Source organism: Styela clava, chromosome 2 (genome assembly GCF_964204865.1).
Source record: "Styela clava chromosome 2, kaStyClav1.hap1.2, whole genome shotgun sequence".
NCBI lineage: Eukaryota > Metazoa > Chordata > Ascidiacea > Stolidobranchia > Styelidae > Styela > Styela clava.
Window position 1 is genome coordinate 7739510 of NC_135251.1, and position 24735 is coordinate 7764244.

General features: G+C 36.7%; 2 protein-coding genes and 1 long non-coding RNA gene across 3 annotated transcripts; 1 reads left to right on the forward strand and 2 right to left on the reverse strand.

Moving 5' to 3' along the window:
• The first annotated feature begins 1539 nt into the window (after nucleotides 1-1539).
• LOC144411775 (uncharacterized) lies at nucleotides 1540-8425 on the forward strand. The gene is made up of 3 exons (XR_013468886.1): nucleotides 1540-1752; nucleotides 6225-6406; nucleotides 8265-8425. It is a non-coding gene; the product is annotated as an uncharacterized LOC144411775 (long non-coding RNA).
• Nucleotides 8426-10468: 2043 nt separating this feature from the next.
• On the reverse strand, nucleotides 10469-12448 carry LOC144431211 (zinc finger BED domain-containing protein 4-like). The gene is made up of 2 exons (XM_078119044.1): nucleotides 12114-12448; nucleotides 10469-11687 (listed from the first exon to the last, which is right to left on the reverse strand). Exons 1-2 carry the CDS (start codon nucleotides 12446-12448, stop codon nucleotides 10469-10471), a joined length of 1554 nt encoding a protein of 517 aa, XP_077975170.1.
• A 1816-nt stretch (nucleotides 12449-14264) lies between these two features.
• Nucleotides 14265-19880, reverse strand: LOC144431213 (MAP kinase-activated protein kinase 2-like). Its single transcript, XM_078119050.1, has 6 exons — nucleotides 19723-19880; nucleotides 17712-17810; nucleotides 17299-17325; nucleotides 14979-15809; nucleotides 14748-14840; nucleotides 14265-14401 (listed from the first exon to the last, which is right to left on the reverse strand). Exons 1-6 carry the CDS (start codon nucleotides 19742-19744, stop codon nucleotides 14265-14267), a joined length of 1209 nt encoding a protein of 402 aa, XP_077975176.1. The 5' UTR covers nucleotides 19745-19880.
• Nucleotides 19881-24735: the final 4855 nt, after the last annotated feature.

Below are 24735 nucleotides of genomic sequence, written 5' to 3' on the forward strand. Positions count from 1 at the left end.
GTTATTTGATTCAGAACTAGATTTTGAAAACACAATTAAAAACTGACAAGTGACACGCAAAACACCGAAAACGGAGCAAATGTTGCTCAGATATCTGTCCAAGCGGCTGCACAAATTGCAAGTGTTTTTTCATTGTTAACTCATGGTTGCTCATTGTTACGGATATAAACATATGAAATCGATTCACATGAAGACATGTATACTGAAACGTATTCAATTTCAGATACCATAGGACATTCGTTACATTATTATTACTTTTTATATATATGGCACCAAAGTCTCAAGTGCGTAAGAGTTCCAGAAAGGCGTTATACGACCGACATATGATTGATTCGTGTAAGTGAAATTCTTATCTTGTCGTAGCCTTGCCAGTTTTGACAAATGCAGCACAAGAAACATTTTAGGCGCGTAGGTTGGAATCGAATCCCATGCGTGGATAGTTTTGTGCGATTGCTCGATTTTTCGCCGTCGTTGGTTGGTTCACGTTACCGCTGGTGAGTAACGGCTTCTAACCCCCCATCAAGTGCATGTATCTAAAAACAATATCTGGGTAATTGACTGATACCATACCTGACATGGACTGGTAACCGGAAGAGAGGCGTAATTCGCCATGTGATTAAGCGATCTTATCGACTTTTCTCTCACCTAGTATAAGTATGTAAATCCTATCCTGAAGCAGAGCCCCAGCCTTGATTACTAATAACCCATACAACTTGCAATAATTCGAATTGACAGCATATAAAAATTTATTTGGAAACATAACCATAATTTAATGAGAATAAGTGAATTACAAAATGGAGTATAAAGATTGGGCCCAACAATAATATCCGTGCTGAATATGACATCCGTGTACAATACATAATTGTCCTAGACATGGAAGCCTGTACAGATACTGTAGCCTTACTGTACTGGCCTACCGGTGCGATACTGTTTTGTGATCACAGTCACCCTGTCTCATGTGCATGTTGTTAGTCCAGGTGTGGGAGAATGAGTGAATATCAACAAACTCCTTGAGCTAATTTTTCATAACGTTTTCCGACCACTGGCTCGGCAGTGTGGCGTATCGTGCTAATTGTTAGGACCGTTCGCCACCGTACGCACTTCTGACTGCCCTGCGTAGGTTCGCAGGCTTAAAAATCGAGTGGGATAATAATTTGCGAGAGGATTTCTGAACTCCTTGTCCCGTAGGATGGTTCACTCATTCGCTGGTCGGATTGGCTTCTTTGACCGCCAAGTCAATACCTCTGAAACAATTAACTGGCCAACTAACCCCATACGGGCATACGGTATCCGACATGGACTGGTGCTCGAATAACGTTTTCGATTGGAACTGTTTTTGGAATTTCATAAAACTGTTATAACGCACTAAAATATAAAGTCATGAATAGGTCTCTAGATTCTAGTAGTTGATTAAGCCTAAGGTATGTTTTAGGTTAAAATGTATATACTGTACCTGTAACAGTTGGCAACTATAAGTTAGGGTCAAAGGTCTTCTTACAGTTTACTGAATTTTCATTTTATTCTTACTAATTCATCTGTGCGTGTTATGTTTTGATTAATGGATGGACACTGTAACAAGTACGGTACCGGCACAAGTTAATTACAAATCAATCCACCAAAGCTATTAGAGATAACCCGATATAAACATAACGTGGAAGAGCCTAACAATACCGAAAATGGATGAAGTGCTGCATCACTATTTGACCTTTTATAAGTCTGTACCGGCACCGTAATTCAGAGATGAATACAAATGTGAGTAAAATACGGTACCGTACCGGTATCATTGATATTTGGATATAATTTGTTGGTGTTACTGATAATACAAAAATATGGATCGTGCTGCTACCGTACCGGCCAGTCTGGATTTCATGGCCTTTTTGAACGAGAAATCGGGCGTGCAATCAGAAATTCCCGCGTGCAAATAAGAATTCCTGGCGTGCAATTATAGCTCACGACGTGCAAAACAACTGCACTCGCGTGCAACTGACTTTGACATCAGATACCTCTCAATACATCCGCGTAAAATTACCGGTATCGGATAAAAAATACGTTGAATCAGAGAAAAAATGGACGTTTGACCTTTGACCCCAAACATTATTTCTACAGTTTGTCGCTAATTTTGAGAGTGTTTGTGCGACTTTGGATACCGGTACTGTTCAGTACATCCGCGTAAAATTATTGGATAAAAAATACGTTGAACCAGAGCAAAATGGACATACTTTGTCATTAATTTTGGTAGTGTTTTTACGCAGAATTAATGGATAAAAAATACGTCAAATTAGAGCAAAATGGACGTTTGACCTTTGACCCAAAACATTATTTTCATACTTTGTTACTAATTTTGGGAGTGTTTGAGCAACTTTAGATACCGGTACTGTTCAGTACATTCGTGTAAAATTATTGTATGAAAAATACGCTGAATCAGAGCCGTACTTGGCCATTGGTGCGGAGGCGATCTTTTCGTCCATAACTATTCTCACGGGATTCCTATTTCCTATCATTCAACACGATATGGACCTTTCCCCGAGCATCGACTTCCTTGTTCACTTCGTGACATTGGCCAATCAGCAAGATGCAAAAAAGGACGTAACAATGAGAGGAATTTTTCGCGGGTCAAAGGTTGGGGAAAGGTCCATGGTCTTTTTGCTTCGCAATATTTCGATCAGACCAAATCTTGCAAGCTGGTATTTGTCGACAATTGTGGAGTTATAATATTTTGGCATATAATATTTTGAACCCTGAAACACTCAAATTGGTCTACTATAGTTTATTTCACTCGCGATTACAGTATGGTATACTTAGCTGGGGGTCGACAAATAAGTCTCTATTGCAGCCAATACAAGTTTTGCAAAATAAAATTTTAAGATGTATGGCATTTTCAGAAAAAACTCACATAACCAATTTTCAGCTGTATCGACAGTTTAATATCTTACAGCTGTGTGAAATGCATACACTTGAAATAGCCAAGTTCATGCATCGGCATGAAAATGGCCTTGTTCCCATTGCTTTCCAACACTATTTCACTAGGCTACAAGATGTACATAAATACACCACTAGGTCCCAAAAAAATAGGTCATATTTTACCCCTCATGTAGCCACGGAGTTTGAAAAAAGATCACTGAAATATAGCGGTGTCCAGGTCTGGGGCATTGTACCACCTGACATCAAAAATTGTTCAGCATATACTTTCAATAAAAATATGAAAAAATTCTTGTTATCCAAGTACCCTGATCCGTATACTTCTGTTTAATATACTGTAATTGCCGTTTTATGCTGCTAAAAGTTATTGTGCAATAAATGATGAACTGCATATTAATTGCATATCTAGTTGGGCATACTTAATTGTGGAACACGCATTAATATTCCATTTCTATTTCAAGTATTTATGAATCTTTATGAATGTTGGTGATTGTCAGTGTGTTTCCCAAGCTTCCATCTCGTAAATTAATTTAATATCCTTTTCATATTGTTAAAAATCACTGTATAAGAAGTGATGAAATGAACATTTAATTGTGGATCATACATTGATACTCCATTTCTAATTCAAGTATTTATAAATCGTTATGAATGTTGGTAGCCACTATACAGTATTCAGTGATTGTCACTGTGTTTTTTCCATGCTTTCATTTCATAAATTAATTTACCTAATAACCTTTTTATATTGTTGAAATTCATTTTGTAACAAATGAACAGCATATATAATTGGGGGCCATACATTAATATTCTAGTTCTATTTCAAGTACCCTTGGTGTGAATGTTGTTAGCCTCTTTGTAAATTAATTTATTAACCTATTTACATGTTAAACTAATTATATAATAAGTGATGAACTGCATTATCAATAGCATATTTAATTGTGAATCATACATTGATAGTATTGATACTCCATTTCTAATTCATATTTTTATAAATCTTTATGAATGTTGGTAGCCACCATACAGTATTCAGTGATTGTCACTGTGTTTATCCATGCTTTCATTCCGTAAATTAATTTACCTAATAACCTTTTTATATTGTTAAGATTCATTTTGTAACAAATGAACTGCATATATAATTGTGGGCCATACATTAATATTTTAGTTCTCTTTCAAGTACGCTTGGTATGAATATTTGTAAATGTTGTTAGCCTCTTTGTAAATTAATTAATTTATTAACCTATTTACATGTTAAACTAATTATATAATAAGTGATGAACTGCATTATCAATAGCATATTTAATTGTGGATCATACATTGATACTCCATTTCTAATTCATATTTTTAAAAATCTTTATGAATGTTGGTAGCCACCATACAGTATTCAGTGATTGTCACTGTGTTTTTCCATGCTTTCATTTCGTAAATTAATTTACCTAATAACCTTTTTATATTGTTAAACTCATTGTGTAACAAGTGAGCTGTATATTAAATTGTGGATAATACATAAATATTTGAATCCTTATTCAAGTATGTATAAATACTTATGAATGCTGGTAGCAATTAAACAATATTCATCGATTGTTATTATTTTTCCCCTGCTTCTTCATGTGAACTAATTAAGGTGCCAAAAGGAGTCAAATGATACTTTTACGTCATGCACTCCATTACTGAATCTGTGATGATATTATTATTTTCTTGTCCCTATCTTTCAATTTTTGATCTCGGTCTGTGTCCAATAAAAAAAAAAGCTTTTTTTAAATCTTTGACTGTTTTAATTCTTTCATTGGACATGATCGGTTACATCGGTACATGACCTCTCAAAATCCTAAATTGCCCTTTGATAACTTTAATAATAATAACTTTAAATTGCCGACTCATTCACTCATTTCTTTATCTTATATATATTTTATTTAATCCCATTTGCATTTACCCATGGTACTATATTATGCCATGATAACCTTATATACAGCATTTACAAAAGGGTCGGGAGCCTAGATGACCTTAATCGGTCCTGCATACTGACCCGCACAAAACAATAATCAATCGCTGTTTATTACTGATGAAATATTTTCTTCATTATATTATTATCTATTATTGTTTATATTAGTGTTGATTTTGTTTTTGTGGCAATAAATCTCACTCTCTCTCTCTCTCTTTATATTACTGGATTATTGATTTTAAAACCATTTAAACCGATTTACATTGGTGAGCAATTGCAAATTTTCGGCGTGCAAAATTGATTTCGCTCGCGTGCATTTCTGCGGAGCGCTAGCGCCCTCGGGCGTGCACCTGCCATGGAATCCAGTCTGGCGTACCGGTACTGCAGTACTGTTTTAAGCCAGTAAGCCGATTGGGGTCTCATGTAGTTTCTTACCTAACATATCGTACTTCTAGTGGGCGTAGCATGACAATTTTTTCAAGTATCAATCCTAACCCCAATAGGAGAGAGACCGATAACGTCAGTCAGTTCTTTATCGTTGGCGCCAATGCCATTTCGGTCGATCGTGCGTATATTTGGACGTAAATTTTGGATGGCGTAGTCAGGTGAGGGTTAGTATTAACATGTCAAAAAATTGTTATGCTACGCCTACTAGAAGTACGTTAGGTACGAAACTACACGAGACCCGCCGATTGGTAGTCCCACCATCCACTGATCCAACTGGCTAATTGTAAAGAGCTTATAAATAAATAAATGGGTTATTGGGCTAAAGCAAAAGTTTAGATCAAAAGTTATTTTGTTTTGGAAATTGTGCTTGCATTTTTTGTTGTTGGTAGGTTAGTTAGCACATACAGACCTTCTTTTATATTTTGAAATCTAAAATTAATGGCTCGGCGGTTTGGCGCATCGTGCTAAGCGTTAGTAATACGCTTGCCACCGCATCTCTGATTACCTTGCGTGGGTTCGCAGGTTCGAATCCCATGCGGGGATGATTATGTGCGAGAGAATTGCTGGACTCCAGCGGGTGGTTCACGTAACCGCTGGTCGGTCACGGCTTCCTCTACCATCAAGTCCATGCTTCCGAAAAAAAAACCCGGTTAAATAATCCCATACCCAACCTGGACTGGTAACCGGACAAGAGGCCGTGGTTTGCCATATCGGTCGTCTTATCGGCTTTCCTCTCCCCCGGGATAAATATGTAAATCCTATTCCGAGTTATGCTCAATTTCCAGGTACCGCACCGTATCTCTGCATTTTGCAGTTTTGTGAGAAATTAATTTAATATTGACAAATGATAGGCTGATACCAGCTTAAATTCATTAATTTTATTCAATTCAAGGATTATTGATTATTTGAACTCGGTTTTCAGGTAAAGTTATATTGCAAGCGGCCATCACATCATTTCGCACTTCACACACTCTTACATCAACATGACTGACAGTGATTCTGAAAACTGGAATACGGAGGCGGGTCGGGTCATCCTGCTGCTAGGTCATACTCAACTGTGAAAGACCATGCAGAGGCAGAAAAGGACTGTGATACAGAGAAACTGTAAGTAAGCTTTTGCTAATATCAGAATATTGCATAGTTAGGAACTAGAGGTGGGCAAAAAACACTTGATTACCAAAATAATTCACTATAACTATCTGTAAAAGATTCGATACAATTTGAAAACAGGATACTGATTTCAATGGTATGTTATTGAATACTGGAGCGATTATTTGATATAGTAATTCTACAGATTTCTGGGGGACAAGACCGCTTGAGTTATGAGTTTGATTTTCAGTTGCCCTGGCAGTTCTTCGATATTAATAATATACGAATACATATAAATATCTAGGACATGGGTATGCTCTACACATAGCTAACTACTGCCTGTTGGCACCTGTACACTGCAATTATCAGTTCTTCTAACCCTAACATTAAACCACAAACCATCTCATTGTCCAGAAGTCTGTATGTTGTTAGTGAGTAGGTAAGATCTCATAAAAATGGCCAGATAAGACATATACCGTATATGTTATTGACAAGACGCAGAATATAGGGTGGAAGGCTTTTTCATGAATCAGCTGTTAGAATAACAATAATTTGAAAGCAATACAAACAGGATTACGAACAGTATTGGCGAGTCACCCGAATAGTAATGAATATTATATTCAAGTAAATATACATGTATAGAATATATATTCATAAATATATAGTTAGTTAGGTTTAAGATGATTGTCGCCGGTAATGAGATAAAATCACAAAAATAATGTGAAACTTTAAAAATGATTGAGATTAACACACAAGAATCATCGTTTAAGTTTTCTAAGTTTAGGTAAAAGTCGAGTTATCTTCTAGAGTCTGTTGCGTCATGAAAAGTTAAGGCTCACTTCTGATTAGGTAAGTTCTAGTAGTATTGATACGAGTAATAAGTTATTTTATTAGTTACCAGTAGTCATTGAAACTGCTTGTCAGATACAGGTTAGATTACAGATACATAGGTTTTGGTAAAGGGTTTTAAAAATAGAAAACCTCATGACTAAGCCTAGAATTAGAAGAAATTTATTCTCAAGTTAATGGTAATCAACTCTTCCAATTTTCCCCTCCAAGAAGAACCCCTCTCAACAGAAGAGAATTACTGAGAGAAATGTGTTAAGGTGAGCATGAGTGTTTGCTATTCTACAAATCTGAAAGATGCATATATATATGTACCATGAGGTTTACACTTTAGTAGTTTATTTTGTCTGGACACAATTTTTATAATACAGTAGTTGAGGGCAGCAGTCGCATTGAATGAAAATCATACCAGATAGAAATTCCATATTTATCTGGGAATAGGAAAGAAGCTAAAGCGTCTTAATCATAGCCGTCAATGTGGTTACAAGTTCATGTTGGGCATGGGTTTAAATCAATGCTCATCAATCTTTATTAAAATGATACGCCCTTTTATCCCCAATCAAAATCTGACTCAGGCTGTTCCATGTTTCTCATGACGAATTTTATTTTTGCCAATTTTCTAGGATATAGTTTTTATTTAAATCATGACATAATTATCAGTATAATAGCGATTGCATGATGTATGGCTTGCTTGTGTCTGAGAAACTGGGCTTCTTCTGGGCTACGTAGATATTTTTCCAATTAATTATGAGTTGGGTTGAGCGTATGTTTTATATTGATGAATTAAAATATTTAATTCCATTTAGATGAGACATTTGCAGCGCCGGACATTTTTTTTTGGCATTCACATTTACCGATAATTATAAACTCCATAGCATGTTATTGTTAACGTCACAGGTTACAACAGGTAGCCACTCAAACCCAATGGTCAAAGCTACAGAAAATATTTAACCTGTCATCTTTGACTCTGGATAAAAGTAGTTCATTTGGTTTTCTATTTATATAATCTAATATTTCTCTCTTTCAGTGGGAAAGGAAAAAAACGTCATTTCTCTTATCTATTTTAAAGATGGCATGTTTTCATCCGAAGATGGACACCAGTTGAAAATGACATTACCATATTTTGTGTGAATATAGCACTTGTCAATAGAGTGGTACAAATAAATAAAGACAGAGGCACTGTACTGACATGCCTTAGTCTCATTTTTGGTTCTTCCCGTAGTGTGTACCAGGTTAGGGTTAGGGCGTTATGCCATTAGTTTACTCCGATTTTTCCTAATTCAATTCTATTACGAGTTCGGGGACTGTCTGTGTTAGCCAACTGAATATACTTCCATATTAGCGCACTCACTTCTGGACCGCCCATTTTTGTTATAAAACACCCTTATTTTTACTGTATTCCACAGATCGGTAATCAACCCGAGAATATGTGGATGTAAAATTTCATAGTTTTACATGTTGGGTTTTTATGCCTCTGGCCGAGTAACCAGATCTATTTTTTGTGAGTGGCCCACTCAGAAAAGTAATTGCTCACTCCTGCCCTAGAGAGTAATTAATTGATCAGTTAGCTGGTGGCTAACCGGCACATTTTCGCATTGGATTTTGGTCTATATTTCGTTTGCGTGTTTATAATTTGTATTCTCAATTCTATCTGTTACCTGTTGTACAAACTTTATAAGGCATTAATAATTGCCGAGTACTGAGATAAATTTTGACTCGTGTTTGATAGAGCCATTCCCATAGGTGCACTGCATCAGAAGGCAGAAAGAACGCAGAGAATTTATGTATGTGCTCCATCCTAAACGATACACCTACCTTTTCAAAGCAGAGAAACCGTGACGGCCACATTGTTGCACATTTTTATTGCAAAATTAATTAATTAATTAATTAAATTAATTTCAATCCTTCGTAGTTTTTCTAGATCAGTGGTTCCCAAACTTTTTGAAAAAAATTCCATGACGGACCCTTGCAATTTTTTAATGATTCCCGGCCTTGTGCACTAAAACAAAACATTAAAAGATCACAACAAATAATCAGTCCGCCGTATAGTAAACGAGCGAAAGAATATAAAGCGCAACTCTAATGACATGTGTGACATCCAGTCTGTTTCGATATTTGGTAAACGTAAAAAAGGGCAGCGTCAGGTACAGCTCCGCAGTTAGTGCACTTGTGGTGACATGAATTGAACTCTTTCTGTGATATCACAGGCCCACGGCTATGTGACATCACAATGGGGCAGCGTGATCGAAACAGAAAGTGAGGAATCAGTGTCTCCAGTAGAGATGTACCGATACCACTTTTTTCACCGATACCGATCCGATACCAACGAAAATGACCCGATACCGATACGCCGATATTCAAAATTGCCGATATTACCGATATTCCGATACCGATATTCTAATAATATGTAACAACATCAATGTGTATATATGTACATAATGCTCTCTGGCTTACGAGACGATTGGGATAAAATACCTGTATGCATGCAGTATTTACAGTGAATAATATTTCAACTTGAAAGTCGGATATCTCAGAACACGGGAACGTGTCAAAACTGCTAACGGTTTATTAAAATACTTGAATTAATTGCATCCTAATTTGCATTCCAAAAGTGTACGTATACAGAGATAGGGGTCAATCCGGCTAATTATAGTAAAATGTAATAAACGACGTAAAAATACCATCATAGATAAATTTGATAATAATTTGAATTTAAAAAGCTCAAAGCGGCAATAAAACGTCATGATACTAGACGACATAATATCCGTTTATGCTTCCTGGTCGCAAGGATAGGGGACCCCGCCCTCGTTAGGTTCGTGGAACCGCCCGTAATGTGCTAATTTGGGCACCGTGATGGGTACACCCGAAGTATGTGAACCAAGATGGCGGACACCGGAACGTGGTATGTGTACCATAGGACCATAATTTTATTCCAATTTTAGTTCTATCACGATTTCGGGGACTAGCCAAGTAACTCCCGTAGTATTTGTACTTAAAATTATGGCCCAACCCTAGCCTGGTACACATACTACGTACCGGTGTCCGTCATCTTGGTTCACATACTTTGGGAGTATCCCGTGATGCGCTGCGTTCGCTCTGACTCCCTAATCTCTAAACCACACTGACAATCATCAAATTCTGACTACAACAAAAACTACACTGCCTTTCAAAAAAGGCTATTTTTATTTATTTTATCACAACAACGAATTGACATCTGTCATTCAAGATACTTTAATATTGAAATTCAAAATATCTCAGATTATGATTTAAAAACATTAGCTCCTCAGCAGTATCAGGTGATAGTCTGTTTCGATGAGGCGTATAAATATTTCCGCCAATGCTAAATAGTCTTTCACTTTCGACAGAAGATGGTGGGCAGGAAAGATATTTGTTTGCCAGAGAACTCAAGCAAGGAAATATCGATTTATTTTGTTTCCACCAGTATATGGGATTCTCGTCTTTTTCGATTCGGCGACATGAAACATATCTCTCAATCTCTGAGAATAATGTCAAAGATTCGCTTCTAGACGATTTCTTATTAGTGGCATGATCCTCAGTTTCCATCACAAGACGATCATAACATTTTTCGAAATCCAAATCACTAAAGACGTCTTCACGCGGAGCCAAGTTACCGTTATCACTTCCCGACTCCGTCCCACTTGAGCATGATGTTTCACTTTCGCCTGTATGAATTGCAGCGTCTAATTTGCGTTTCTCGAGCGTCTCCAACAATCTTTGGCGAATGGTACCTCGATGAAACTCCGAAGTTTCGATAAGGCGTTCCGCCCCAAAAAGGACGTCTTTATGCCTTGGGTCTAAGAATGTTGCGAGAATACAATTGTAGCTATCCATGTACTTTTGAAATCTTAGTTTTGCCGAAGTTTTGAATGAAGTCAGTGTCCCACCAAGACCATGAAATCTCGGTCCAGAAATTGCTACATCCAACAAGTGCATGATATATTTAACCTGTGGAATTATTTCTGATATCGTACTTGAACGAGCACTCAGTCGAACAGTAACTTTGTGGAATATTTCAAGGAGTTTCACTAATTTACCCATTAGATTCCACTTATTAGCATCGATTGTTGGTAAGTTAGGAGTATCGAGCACATAATTTGCAATAGCGACCTTTTGCTCAAACATTCGCTCCAACATGAGGTAGATACTATTCCACCTTGTCGGAACGCTGTTGAGGAGCTTATGCTGCGGCAAGGCATGCTGCTTTTGAAGTTTGGTGAGTTTGTTATTAGCCAGCGCTGAATGACTGAAGTGACTAACGATTCTTTTGCATTGTTCAAGCAATTCTTTAATTACATCTTGCTCCAAAATAGAATCCTTAAGGACTAGTTGGAGCGTATGCAGGAAACAAGGCAGAGCATCATAGCCCGTGTCCGCTATACCTCTCACCATATTTGATCCGTTGTCTCGCGCAAACACGTGAACTTTATAGCTGGGAATGTGGAATTCATGTAATACCTGATAGATAATATTTGTGATATTTGCAGAAGTGTGAGAATCCGGAAAATGAATTGTGCGTAGCACAATGACGTTATCTTGAAAATGTTCATCGATCGTATGGGCAGTAATGCTTAGAAACGGCGTGTTGTTTATACTTGTCCATATATCGCTGGTAAAACTTATATTTTCTGCATGCTGGACGATCATTTGAACTTTCTCTCGAACAGATTTATAGATTGACGGAATCACAGTTTCAGAAAAATATTTGCGACTAGGGATATTGTACCTGGGTTTTGTATGGCCCATTAAACGTTTAAAGCCCTCGTCTTCAACTATTGAGAACGGCTGACAGTCCGTTGCTATCATTTCTCCAATTAGTCGGTGTAAAACCTTGGCTTCAGAGCTGTTTATGTCTCACAATTTCGATCTTGAAAAAGCTTCTTCTACGCTGAGCTGTGATTTACGATCGCGGTTTGTTTCTCCAGATTCCGACTGAAATCGTTTGAAGTACGTCTCAACACTCGTACCTGTGTGCCTTTTGGCCTCTTCCTCTCGAATTCTTCTCTTTTCTGCCTCGAAATCTTTTGGGTGGTAAATTTCAAGGTGCTTTTTCAAATTTGAGGTGGTAAACGATTTTGAGGATTTCCCGCCCCTGGACACAATGCCACCACACAGCTCGCATTTAACCTTACATTCATCTTCTTTTACAACTTCAAAGAATTTCCATACCACACTACGCGATGGACCAGCCATTTTCGCCAATCACTCAGGACAAATGCCGTTGAACCAGGAGAGCATAAGTTTTTTTCTATTATATGACTTTAACTGTTGCGCCGTAATAAAAATGGGAAGGTGCTGTCCTATGATTTGCGAAAAATCACCAACTGGGAACTACAAGGCGCATTATGAATGTTGGAATTTTTGCGGTTACCCAATTTTCCACAAAATGCTTTTCTGTTTGAAGTCTTTATCCTTATAGTTAGAAGCACTGATATTTATTTAGGCGCACTGTGATATACATTCTCTAGAAAGACCGGATCCCGGTAATTTGTAGTTTTGTATACGGATCTTTGGTGAAAATAGTTGAGTAGCCTTGGCCTACCTATCGTTTCCGCTGGTAACTAAGCAAAATGCGTGCGATTTACAGCGTGTAAAATGCGTGAAGACAACATCGCTGAGCTCCCAAAACAAAATATATGCTGCGTTTTTCATTTTCAATTTGTGGACACTTTCCATTTGCTGCCGCGGCACGAAAATCCGAGAGTCACTTTATTGCGCGCATTTTTAATCACATTCAACGTCTCGTCAGCACCGATCATTGCATCATGACGCGTTTTCGCACTGTACGTTGAATTCTGCGAGAAAAAACTAGTTCTCGATCGCAGTGATCCCGCCCCTATAGGGAGTGAACAGTGAAACATCCCACTCAAATTTTAAAGTTTGGTAATAAAATTTAAAATTTACTCATAATACCCAATATATTATCCCAATATTGTAAATGTCTAACTTGTACACTTGTTTCGTAAAAAATGCAACATACCTGAGCAGCCATGCGCATTTGATCTTTTAGTGTGGTATGGCGGCCTTCGCCATTTTTGAGAAAATCGGACAAATTGCCATGCTCCGTATACTCAATTACCAATATCTTCTTCTCTGAATCAAAGAATAAATCTCATATCAATCAGGGTTGAAGCGTTATATACCGCAATAGTCATTTAGTCACAATAGTTATACAATACTATTAAAATTCATTTGTCATAGCTTCACTTTTACAAAGTTAATAAAAAGTGACAGCCTACAATGAATTTCTAATAGTCGTCATGTAATTAGTTCAACTCTCATAAATATAATAACACACTTTAAAAGACTTTTCAAATTTGCAAAGGTTCAGTAATGCTGTGAAATGATTACGAAGGCCTACTAATATTGAATAATATTTGTTGTTTGCTTACCGATTACCGCGCCATACAATTTCACAATGTTTTTGTGAGTCAGCCTTTTCAAAATGTTGAACTCGTTTTCGAAATCAGTCCCGGGAATCTTACTTTCTGGTTTCCACGCCTTTATCATCACGTTTTGATTACCGAAGTTACCTTGTGAACAAATACAATAAGGTGATGGGGAAAAGATAAAGATATAAATTATATAATTAATAGTAAGTTGGTGATTATGATTGAGTTCGCTCAAAAAATTGTCACAAAAATCATATATAGACTTTCACATGGTTGTATTAGTTTTCCAAATTGTAATTCTATTTTACGATAAAATTCACTCAATTGGTTTGTTCAGTTCAGACAACGGATATCCTATAAGTAACATCTACTGCAAGCTGGCGTCTCACTCATGTGTGATTACTCACGATGGCCTTGCGATATTTAAATAAAACCATGAAAACGAGTGAGTAATTGTCGGTTGTTTGGTAAACCCTTTACGTTGGATATACGAATTTTTCGTCAACTGCAAACAATGCCTGCACTCCCGCTCCACACAGTTAGATTACAACCGTATGTATTATACGCGCCTGATTCCTCTATATCTGTATTGTGATTGGTTAAACAAAAGTTCGGTTTCAAACATATGCGCAATCTAGAATCAATATACCTATCCACACGTTCACAAAGTCTGTGGCCAGAATTTTTCTCTTTTTAACGATCTGACTCTCGTCAATATGTATCCAATCTTCAATCTCTTTTGTTTTGATCGAATCTGAGTCATATAGAATTTTTATGAGTGAAAATGAGTTTTTATGGGCGCAGTATTAGGCGTGTGTTTAAGCCTAGTGCATTTGCACTTGAACCGAAGATAGAATTGTCCTAAAATTCGTCTTGTAAATGTAATGTATCGGGATTTACCTTCTGGCCACTTGTTGTACCAGAATTTTTTTTTTCCAAAATCTCTATAGATCACAAGTATATCACTTCAATCCCAAGTAAGTTCACGGATTGCTATGTTTATTTACTTCTATATAATTCAATAAAAATCTTTTAGAGCGTAAAGCAGTTTCGCCGTAAGAGGTTGAAAAATTATGTAGTTAATAATAGTATCAATTTACCTTCTGCTAACTCCTTGTTTTCCTCGGCAGAGTCACGAAACGTATTGGTAATACTAGCATAAATGGCAACAGATTCGTTTTTCTTTAGGTATCCTTTATAAACAAAAACACGATGTGCGTAATATAAATTATCTGCCATTTCAACAGATTTCGCTAAAATCTGATCTAACGTAAAACACTGTCCAAATGAACTTTAGCATTCATTAGATTTGAAATTGAAAACAGGTTTACTTGAACCGTGTTGTTTGAAGACATCATGCTGCAAGATCTCCGAAGTTGTTGGTCGTTCAGAGGGATTTTGCTTCAGCATCGTGGTTAGCAAAGACTTTCCATGATCGCGATCTGGTATTTGCAGTTGATCGATGTTCAAATTTTCATTTCGTTTTATGTAGTGATTCCAAGAATGGGGATCATATCCGAAAACGTGTTTACCGTGCGACCAAACATATCCGAATATCAGCGCAAGAGAATATACATCAGATCCTTTGCCAATGTCCCTGGTGCCTTTGAGCAACTCGGGTGAACGCCAGCCATCAGTACCAGGCTGAACCATACTTTGAACTGTGAATTCACGTCCACTGGTCATTATTTTCGAAAGGCCAAAATCGCAAAGTTTTACCACATTCCCAATAAGCAACACGTTATGGGGTTTAAGATCCCGATTCAGAACATCATTATTGTGAAGGAAATCTAACCCCAGAGCAATTTGAAACGTGAAAGATATGTATTTATCGGCGTCAAAGGGAATCTTCTCCTTGATTTCCGACTCAATATAATCGTAGAGATTCAATGGATCGCACTTCTCCATTGCGATGTATATACACGACTGACCGTGATACTTGAATGTATCGGTGAACAAGCGCTCGACAATATTTACATGATGAGGAACAGCAAAATGAATTTGCGCTTCACGTCGTTCGCGCTCGCCATCGCGTAAGATTTTAACCGCAATTTCGCGATCACCAACAACTTTACTACGCAAGGTGGCGCGAAAGATTCGCGAATCAACGCTAATGGGGTTTTCTTCAGAAACTGCGATGAACGGAATCAAGTTGAATTGACCTAAAAAGAAGAAATGACAGAAAATTGAAAATAAATGTATTGCAAAAGGCAGTTACTTTACAGCAATGGTTCCCAACCGCTGCTCCGCGGTCCCGCAACGGCAGTTCTCTGCCAGTCTGTTAGAATTTCGTTGTTTTAGCTGCCAGAGTAAACACAAAAAGACGAAGTTACGTTCCTTTTTTAGGTGATTTAACTTCCGTGTTAAACTAATTTTAGGTCCTGTCAATAAAATGTTTGGGAAATTATCTCCAGTGTCTTGGTTATAAAGATTTATTACACGTGCGTGATTTAATCCAATTTGCTAATGTATGAAGCGTATTGTATTCCATTCCCAATGATGCCAATTGACAAGTACCATTTAAAAAGTAAGAGAATATAAATTCTTAAATTCACCGTACTACTGAAATAATATTGTCAAATTATTTAACTTCCCGAGCCAAACTTTTTTTTGTTAGGATAGCAAGTAAATCCGAATTTTCATTTTAAATACTAACAAAAACTAAACTACTAGGTTCAATTTTTTTTTCAAATTTACTGAATTACATAAAAATGGTAGGCCTATATAAATGCTCATTGGTTTATGTATAGCAAAACAGTGAAGAGGTCATGACTTTTGTTATTCTAATCTGTTGAATGATACATAGTACTGACACAACATTTGCACCTATAAACTGCACCAGGACCATTTGAACTTGCATGTTTTAGAACCCATGGGTCCACTCATGGACTTTTGTTTCCACGTTATAAAATGGGAAAAACTCATGTAATCCATGTTAAAAAAAGGTGAACCATAACATTTTTCAGAGAAGCACTTAGAGATCCACATAGCCCAATAGGAATGAATTTGTCTCTTCCTGTACTTCGCAAGGCGTAAATTGGGTCTAGAAACGCCCACCTCTTAGAACTTCGAATGAATGTTAATTCAGTTTCCAAACAACGCAATTTCTGCGACAACGCTCTTTATGCCTTTGTTTATGTTTTAATTACGTTGCTATTTTATTGGCTCATGATTTTACAACTTGCATTTTAGAATATCATTTTGTTCAAATATACAGAGTTGCTCACGTCCATGGGTGCACATGTTTGTGGATGTAAATGTCTATGGATGCAATTGTTCACGGATGCTAAAATCTCAAGTGCAGTTTACGGGTGTAAATGAACGTGTATGCAAATATCCTTGAGTGCAACTGCCTGGGAGTGCAAATGTTCATAGTTCTAAATGTACTTGGGTACAAATGTATATGAATGCAAATATTCTTGAGTGCAAATACCCGTGAGTGCGAATGTTCATGGTTCTAAATGTACGTGGGTGCTAAAGCACGTTAGTTCAAATGTCCTTGGTGCAAGTGTAAATGTTGCGACAGCACTATTCATTGTTGAACAGAAGCATTATGTGCATTTGCACTGACACTATGTATTATTGAACTGCTAAAATATGCTGAAGATAAAAAGTGCTAAAATATCGATTAGGCTTACAATTGAATCTCACCTTCGACCCCATACGTATTTGTAGACGCTGTGAAAATAAGTAAATGACCAAATAAATACATTTCATTTCAACTTCAGTTGGTAAAGATTCCATAATGACAGTATAGGCTGGGGTTACTATATTTCAAAATGCAAAATTTCAGGAAAATTTTCATATATATTCAACACACCAAATTTTGGGTCACTCCAAGGCGACAGTATGAGTAGTAATTTATAATTAATGCTAGTTATACAAATATCTGAGTTATCACAACGCGAAATAAATTTTACCCTTCTAAGATTACAACGTATATATATGCCGTTGGATTATCGTCGGAATCGAAGTAAATTATAACGATACACAATGTTAAAACCATAAAATATAATAATAAATGCGTATCACAATACCCACTTTTGATTATTTTTTAAAATTACCTTGTTCATATTTGTTGATAACGGTCTTGTTGACAATCTTATCGCCCAAAACTGAGCCGCGGAAATCCCCGCCTTTAACATCAACACCTCTAGATGGATCTTGGAAAAAATGATGAAAAGTTTTATTAGTAGAAGTAGTGACTCGATTCTTCACAGGATAATCTATAGTTCCTGACATTTATAGTTCTGCTTGGAAAAAATGCAATTTCCACTGAGCGTCAGAACTCTGAGCTGGAGTTGGGTACTGCGCAGCCACCAGAGGGGTTACCGTGTCAAAATATCCCCCTTTTCAGAATTTTTGGAACACCGTTGGTAAACTATATTCTCACAAATTCCCCACAAGTATCCAACTGCACCTTACGTCTAGAAAGATGACAACTGGGCGTTCAGTTTAAAAAACCAAGCTGAAAACTATACCGTAATTACTAAAGTTAAAGAGTCGATTGTATTCACAGCCTTCTCATTCACTTTTAAATTTCCATCGGTGCTGCACTCACTTTTTTTGGATTATGATGATATATTGATATATGAATACACCGACATATTTTACTATTCCGAAAAATGTTTTCGATTCTGGAATTCAGTATACATTCAAAAATTCCACATAAATATTATTCGCTTTAGGAAGTAAGCTTCAATTTTGTTATGACGGCAGAGCAGATATATATAAATAAAATATATGGTATGTGTGATGTAATCAAGATTTGAAGTGTACTTGATGCTGAATAATAGTAGAGAATTAGAAAACAGCGCAATATTTATATTATATTGAATGCAGCTTTTATTTAGGCAAGCACAAAAACGTCAAATTGAATCGTTGCCAAGTGTTTAAAATCGTACAGTAAAAACTACGTGCACTTGGAAAAAATACAGTGTAGAACAGATAACGATATTGAATAAGAACTTAAACTTTTAATAGGAAATGAACTCGGCCAGAGCATCTTTACGTTAGCATAACTGCGTTTCAAGGGATACAAGTATAATTATAATCATATTTATGAGTTATAATCTCATTGGACCAGCGATAAGACTCCAAATTTTAAATTTTTCGCTTTTTATATGGAACGCACAAACAACAGGGTTCCTCATTTCAGAAAACCGCGCATCGTAATAAAAGTTGGGATTACACTCGCCACCGCACCTCTGAATAACCCTCGTGGGTTCGCAGGTTTACGCAACCGCTGGTCAATTGCGGCTTCCTCCACCATCAAGTTCATGCTTCCGAAAACAAATAACTGGCTAACTAATCCTATACCCGATATGGACTGGTAACCTGACAAGAGGACGTTGTTCGCTATGTGGTTAAGTCGTCCTATCGGCTTTTCTCTCCCCCGTGATAAATATGTAAATCCTACCCTAATCTTATCCTAGTTGAAGAAACGCACATGGTAGTCCCATATGAACGCCTTCCAATGAGGCATTAATACATGTGCTTCGAATCAACGCAGCATGTTTGATGTTAATTGATAAAGTAAGACTCCGAACCGAGTGAATAGCGGTGGAACAGAGGAAGCGTAGAGATGTGGTCAAACATCAGGCTGGGTTGAAACCCCACAGGGTAGATCGAGCTGTAGGAAATCAACCTACCCTATCTTTACGCAAGCAGTTCAGGGAAATAGGTAAGCGGTGAGCGATAACATATAAAGAACATCAGTTTCATTATTATTTTGGTTTTTATAAAGAACATCAGTTTCATTATTATTTTGGTTTTATATATAGAAAACCAAAATTTGGAAGTCCTTAGGGCCTCTGAAAGGCATGATTCGGCCCTGCTAGGCACACATTCACAAATTTTCAGAATTTCATTTTGAAATTTTTGCACATACGACCGTAAACTTAGAATATTCATGCAAAATTCGCTAAGACGATAACGCCCGTTTCGATACATTTGCAAATGACAATCTTTTCAGTAGCGATTCTGTCAGTGGTGGATTGATGAACGCACAATAAACATTGAATGCAAGAATAATTATGTTTATCAATAAATACAAAATATTAACTTTGAAATTACCTTCGCGTGATGATTCAGCCATTTATTCCATAAAAAGTTCAGATGAGGAGTAATTAATTCCCTTCAAATTTGAAAACCTTTTGTTCTATATGCAAGTATGAGATATTTCTATTCTCCAATAAGGGTCTTCAATATTTCCAAGTATACAAAAATATTTCCTAACTGATAATTCGAAAAATACTTTTATAACAAAATTTGCCGTTATTGTTTGCAATTTTAGACTGTAAATTGCATCTGGCATCTGAGAACTCTGAAAATAATTCTAGTAAGCGTCATAATAATATGGTTTTTGTAAATTGGAGTGGTGATTTCAGACATTTAATGCCTAAACAAAATGGGCTATTTTAGTGAAAGTAAACTGTTTTCAAAATTATCAGTTACTAAATTCAAAATATAACGAGTTTGTTTATTTGCCTGCAACTTGAACGGTTCACCATGTTGTAATTATTATCCCGTGCGAATATAAAAAAAAATTGAAACTGATATGAAAAATTGATCAATAAGATACGAGTTAATTAAACGGTCGATAATCGATTGGCTAGGTATACATTTTACAAATTAAAAATACCTGATTTATTCTGAATTTATGCAACAAACTTAGCAATATTTGCGTGCGGTAACTATAAAATGAAGCTAACGATCTTGTATTAATGATTTGTATCCAAAATAAAAGTTGAAGCGTCAGTATCCATAGCTGCCAAATTTACTAATTTTTCAAGACTCAGTTCTCGGTCTGCAATGAATAAATGTAGATAATGAAATCTGTTTTGGTATGTTGCCTCATTACATACTCGGAATATAACGGTTTTTGAAGAAAGCCTTTTACACCTCGAACTCGCAGGCAGGTTCAAAACTGCATATAGGTCGCTCAAAACAGAAAAGTCCGGATTTTAACGAAAAGGTGTACCCTTTGTGTGTCATATTTTATATTCAAATGCATTGGACCAAAGTAGCAAACGTCTAGAAGTTGTGTCTATTCGAGCGTTACGTTTCTTAGTCGTTTATACAGTCAAAACGCCAGCTGGCATATAAATCCCTACAAAATGGCCTAATTTAATGGAATTTCAGAGTTACGTGCGATCCTATTCTGGATTGAAATTTTACTCGAAGATTTTCTCATAGATTCGATAAAGAATATACGAGCGATTCCAATCTTGAAGTTTTAATCGTGTCTAATTTTTAAATGATGCTTGTTATAACCGTTCAATGCGTAGAAGAGGGCAGAGAAATAATGTATACTGCATTCTAGAGATGCATAAAATGTTTGCTAATTCTTCAGTTTATCTTATTGGTAACTTTTTTTTAATTTAAGTTCGAGTAGATTTGCAATTGTGGGTCTTAAACATGCTGCTTCCATAGTTAAGTCATGTATCAGGGACATGGGGAAAACGTGAGCCAAGTGTGGAACAAGTAAAGCTGGGTCTATTAAGCTTCATTATATCCGCTTTATAAACAGGTTTATGTTGTTTTACGAAAAGCCTGAATGAATTTGTTTGGGTTCGTTTTTATAATAGAGAAAAATTGATCGTTATGCCAAGCTTTAGTAACATTTTTGCCAAATAACCAAATTATCCATTGCGCAATGCTGAAATCAGCAGTATGACAAAATAAAAATGAAAAGGATGAGAAAAAAATTGGAAGAGTTTAACAGAGTATAGCTAGCTAGATATAAGTCTATAATTTGAAGTTTCGTTTTGACGGCAAAAAAGGTTTTTCAATCTAATATACTTCGCTACACTATATATATATCTTTATCGCCCATATTTTTGCAATGTTGCGTTTTATGATCTCGTTGAATCATTTGAAATTAAACATTTACCACAGTCGCAAAATTAACTGACCATAAGGATTAGTTGCAATCCTACAAGTAACTCAGAGGTAAACTTCCAGAAGTTTTTCGGTTGTTCCAAATCAAAGTAGCTGCATGTGTATGTTTAATAATAATTTTGTTAATTTTCGCAGCATATTTGGCTACTCGCTGCGTTGTAGATTACACAGTTTGGGTACAAGTCCCAAGCTCCCATCTCAACCACCGTGCAATGAATTTTCTTCTCCGTGATGTGTAATAAATTAAGTAACAAGGTCGAACCAATGTCCGGTTTTTCCGGATAAAAGTAGCTGCTTGTGTATGACCCTATTTTGAGCGGAAGCGAAATTTTTGGAACTTGAAAAGCGATTCGTAAAAGCCACAGCGACGAAAAGTATCTTTAGTGCAGTAATAGTGAAGATGACTCAGCGAAACAAAACCTTTTTCTATTGTATATGTGAAGCAGAACGATTCGATAAATAGACTCTATATCTATTTGTCGTTAATTTACTGTTTTAACACACTATCTAATACCGCATTTTAGTTTGGTACAATGTTCATCAACTTCATCAGTTCAATCGTTTATACTTGTCAGTTTATTTAGACAGACCAGAATTGAAATTGTGGAGGGGTTTTTCTTATTATGTTGTTGTTGCCCTTGTTATTATCTTTCTTGTTGGTATTTTTGTCCTCGTCCTTATCTCGTCAACTACTGTAATTATTGCTTTGAAATTTTCAGTGGTTGAAGATTGTATTTTTCACTAGTAGGTTGTCGCTTTTATTTACAGTACTTCAAAAATTCATGGAATTCGTATTTTTGTGTTCGATGATGTCAATAAAATTAAAACAGCGCACTGAGGTATAGGTAAGTCGCGAGTTTTATTGTTATAAGGAAAGCTTCGGAAACAAGACTATTGCTGAAATATAAACAGGGAAAATATAAAAGATACCAGTTTTGATACCGTAAGCGCCAAGCATATTAAATGTCTGGTTTGAAATTCCATTCACCAGAACCATCGAATTGCCCAACTTAGGACAAAAAATTTGAATTGCCATAGCATTGCCTGACTTCGGACGAAATATTTGAACTTAAACTTCCGACAAACAATTTTAATTTGCTAAAACTGGCGATCAAAATCTGTCATGTGATAGGATCGTAAGTATTGGCTTTCGTGTCCATATATCGAAGCATTGCTTTCTTGTTGTCACCTCCGTCCATAGACGAATCTTCGGTAGTGCATCAGTGTTAAATTCGAGTTGCTCGGGAGACACAGACCTCAATGTTGGCCGGTTAAAATAAAATTTCGCAAGTATCATCTTAAACCTCAATAAATGTTCGTTGGCATAAGAAATATTTTAAAAATTCATTCGAATTATTCATAATTAGGCCTCAATAACAGTGAATGGATGTTTCGTCGAACATTGACCCCGAATAAATTCTCTACATACTTCATTATTGCGATAATTATATTTTGAGAGTGTCTCCGAGAGTTGACGCTTACAATCTGGTTAGGGTTACCATATTTTTGTTACCCAAAGCGGGACGCCTCCAAAAACCATAGCTGTGATTTTTTGAATTTCAAATTTACCGATTTGACATTAGAGTTGATGCGCTGTCTGTCTGGATATCGGTTACAGTTCAAAAAATAGAAAGAAATTTACGTTAAAGTTAAGCACCCTTCTGGCGTACGGAGCTCACTACACATAACAAATTGTAGTGATTAAAACAACGGAACAAACAAAACCACGCATCCACATTCAGTAATTGGTAATGTTCGTGTATCGTGCTGACTGGCTGGCTCAATGCCAAAGCGGGATTTTTGGCTGAACGGTCAGGACGCCGGGACAAGATGTTCAAAAGTGGGACTGTCCCGCCTAAATCGGGACGTATGGTAAGCCTAAATCTGGTATAGCCTACATGTTCAAAAACATTTTTTTATTAAAACTATTCGACCACGTGCAGCTTACAGTTTGGGTTAGTATGCAGCAGCTTTTGCGAGATTAATTTTTGATTATCATAACTAAACTAAAGCTCATTGGAAGTCATTATGAATATTAAGTTATTTGATTCAGAACTAGATTTTGAAAACACAATTAAAAACTGACAAGTGACACGCAAACACCGAAAACGGAGCAAATGTTGCTCAGATATCTGTCCAGGCGGCTGGACGAATTGCGAGTGTTTTGTCATTGTTTATCTCATGGTTGCTCATTGTTACGGATATAAACAAGGAAATCGATTCACATGAAGACATGTATACTGAAACGTATTCAATTTCAGATACCATAGGACATTCGTTACATTAATATTACTTTTTATATATATGGCACCAAAGTCTCAAGTGCGTAAGAGTTCCAGAAAGGTGTTATACGACCGACATATGATTGATTCGTGTAGGTGAAATTCCTATCTTGTCGTAGTCTTGCCGGTTTTGACAAATGCAGCACAAGAAACTTTTTAGGCGCGTAGGAATCGAATCCAATGCGTGGATAATTTTGTGCGATTGCTCGATTTTTCGCCGTCGTTGGTTGGTTCACGTTACCGCTGGTGAGTAACGGCTTCTAACCCCCCATCAAGTGCATGTATCTAAAAACAATACCTGGCTAATTGACTGATACCATACCCGACATGGACTGGTAACCGGAAGAGAGGCGTAATTCGCCATGTGATTAAGCGATCTTATCGGCTTTTCCCTCACCTAGTATAAGTATGTAAATCCTATCCTGAAGCAGAGCCCCAGCCTTGATTACTCATAACCCATACAACTTGCAATAATTCGAATTGACAGCATATAAAAATTTATTTGGAAACATAACCATAATTTAATGAGAATAAGTGTATGACAAAATGGAGTATAATGATTGGGCCCAACAATAATATCCGTGCTGAATATGACATCCGTGTACAATACATAATTGTCCTAGACATGGTAGCCTGTACAGATACTGTAGCCTTACTGTACTGGCCTACCGGTGCGATACTGTTTTGTGATCTCAGTCACCCTGTCTCATGTGCATGTTGTTAATCCAGGTGTGGGAGAATGAGTGAATCTCAACAAACTCCTCGAGCTAATTTTTCATAACGTTTTCCGACCACTGGCTCGGCAGTGTGGCGTATCGTGCTAATTGTTAGGACCGTTCGCCACCGTACGCACTTCTGACTGCCCTGCGTAGGTTCGCAGGCTTAAAAATCGAGTGGGATAATA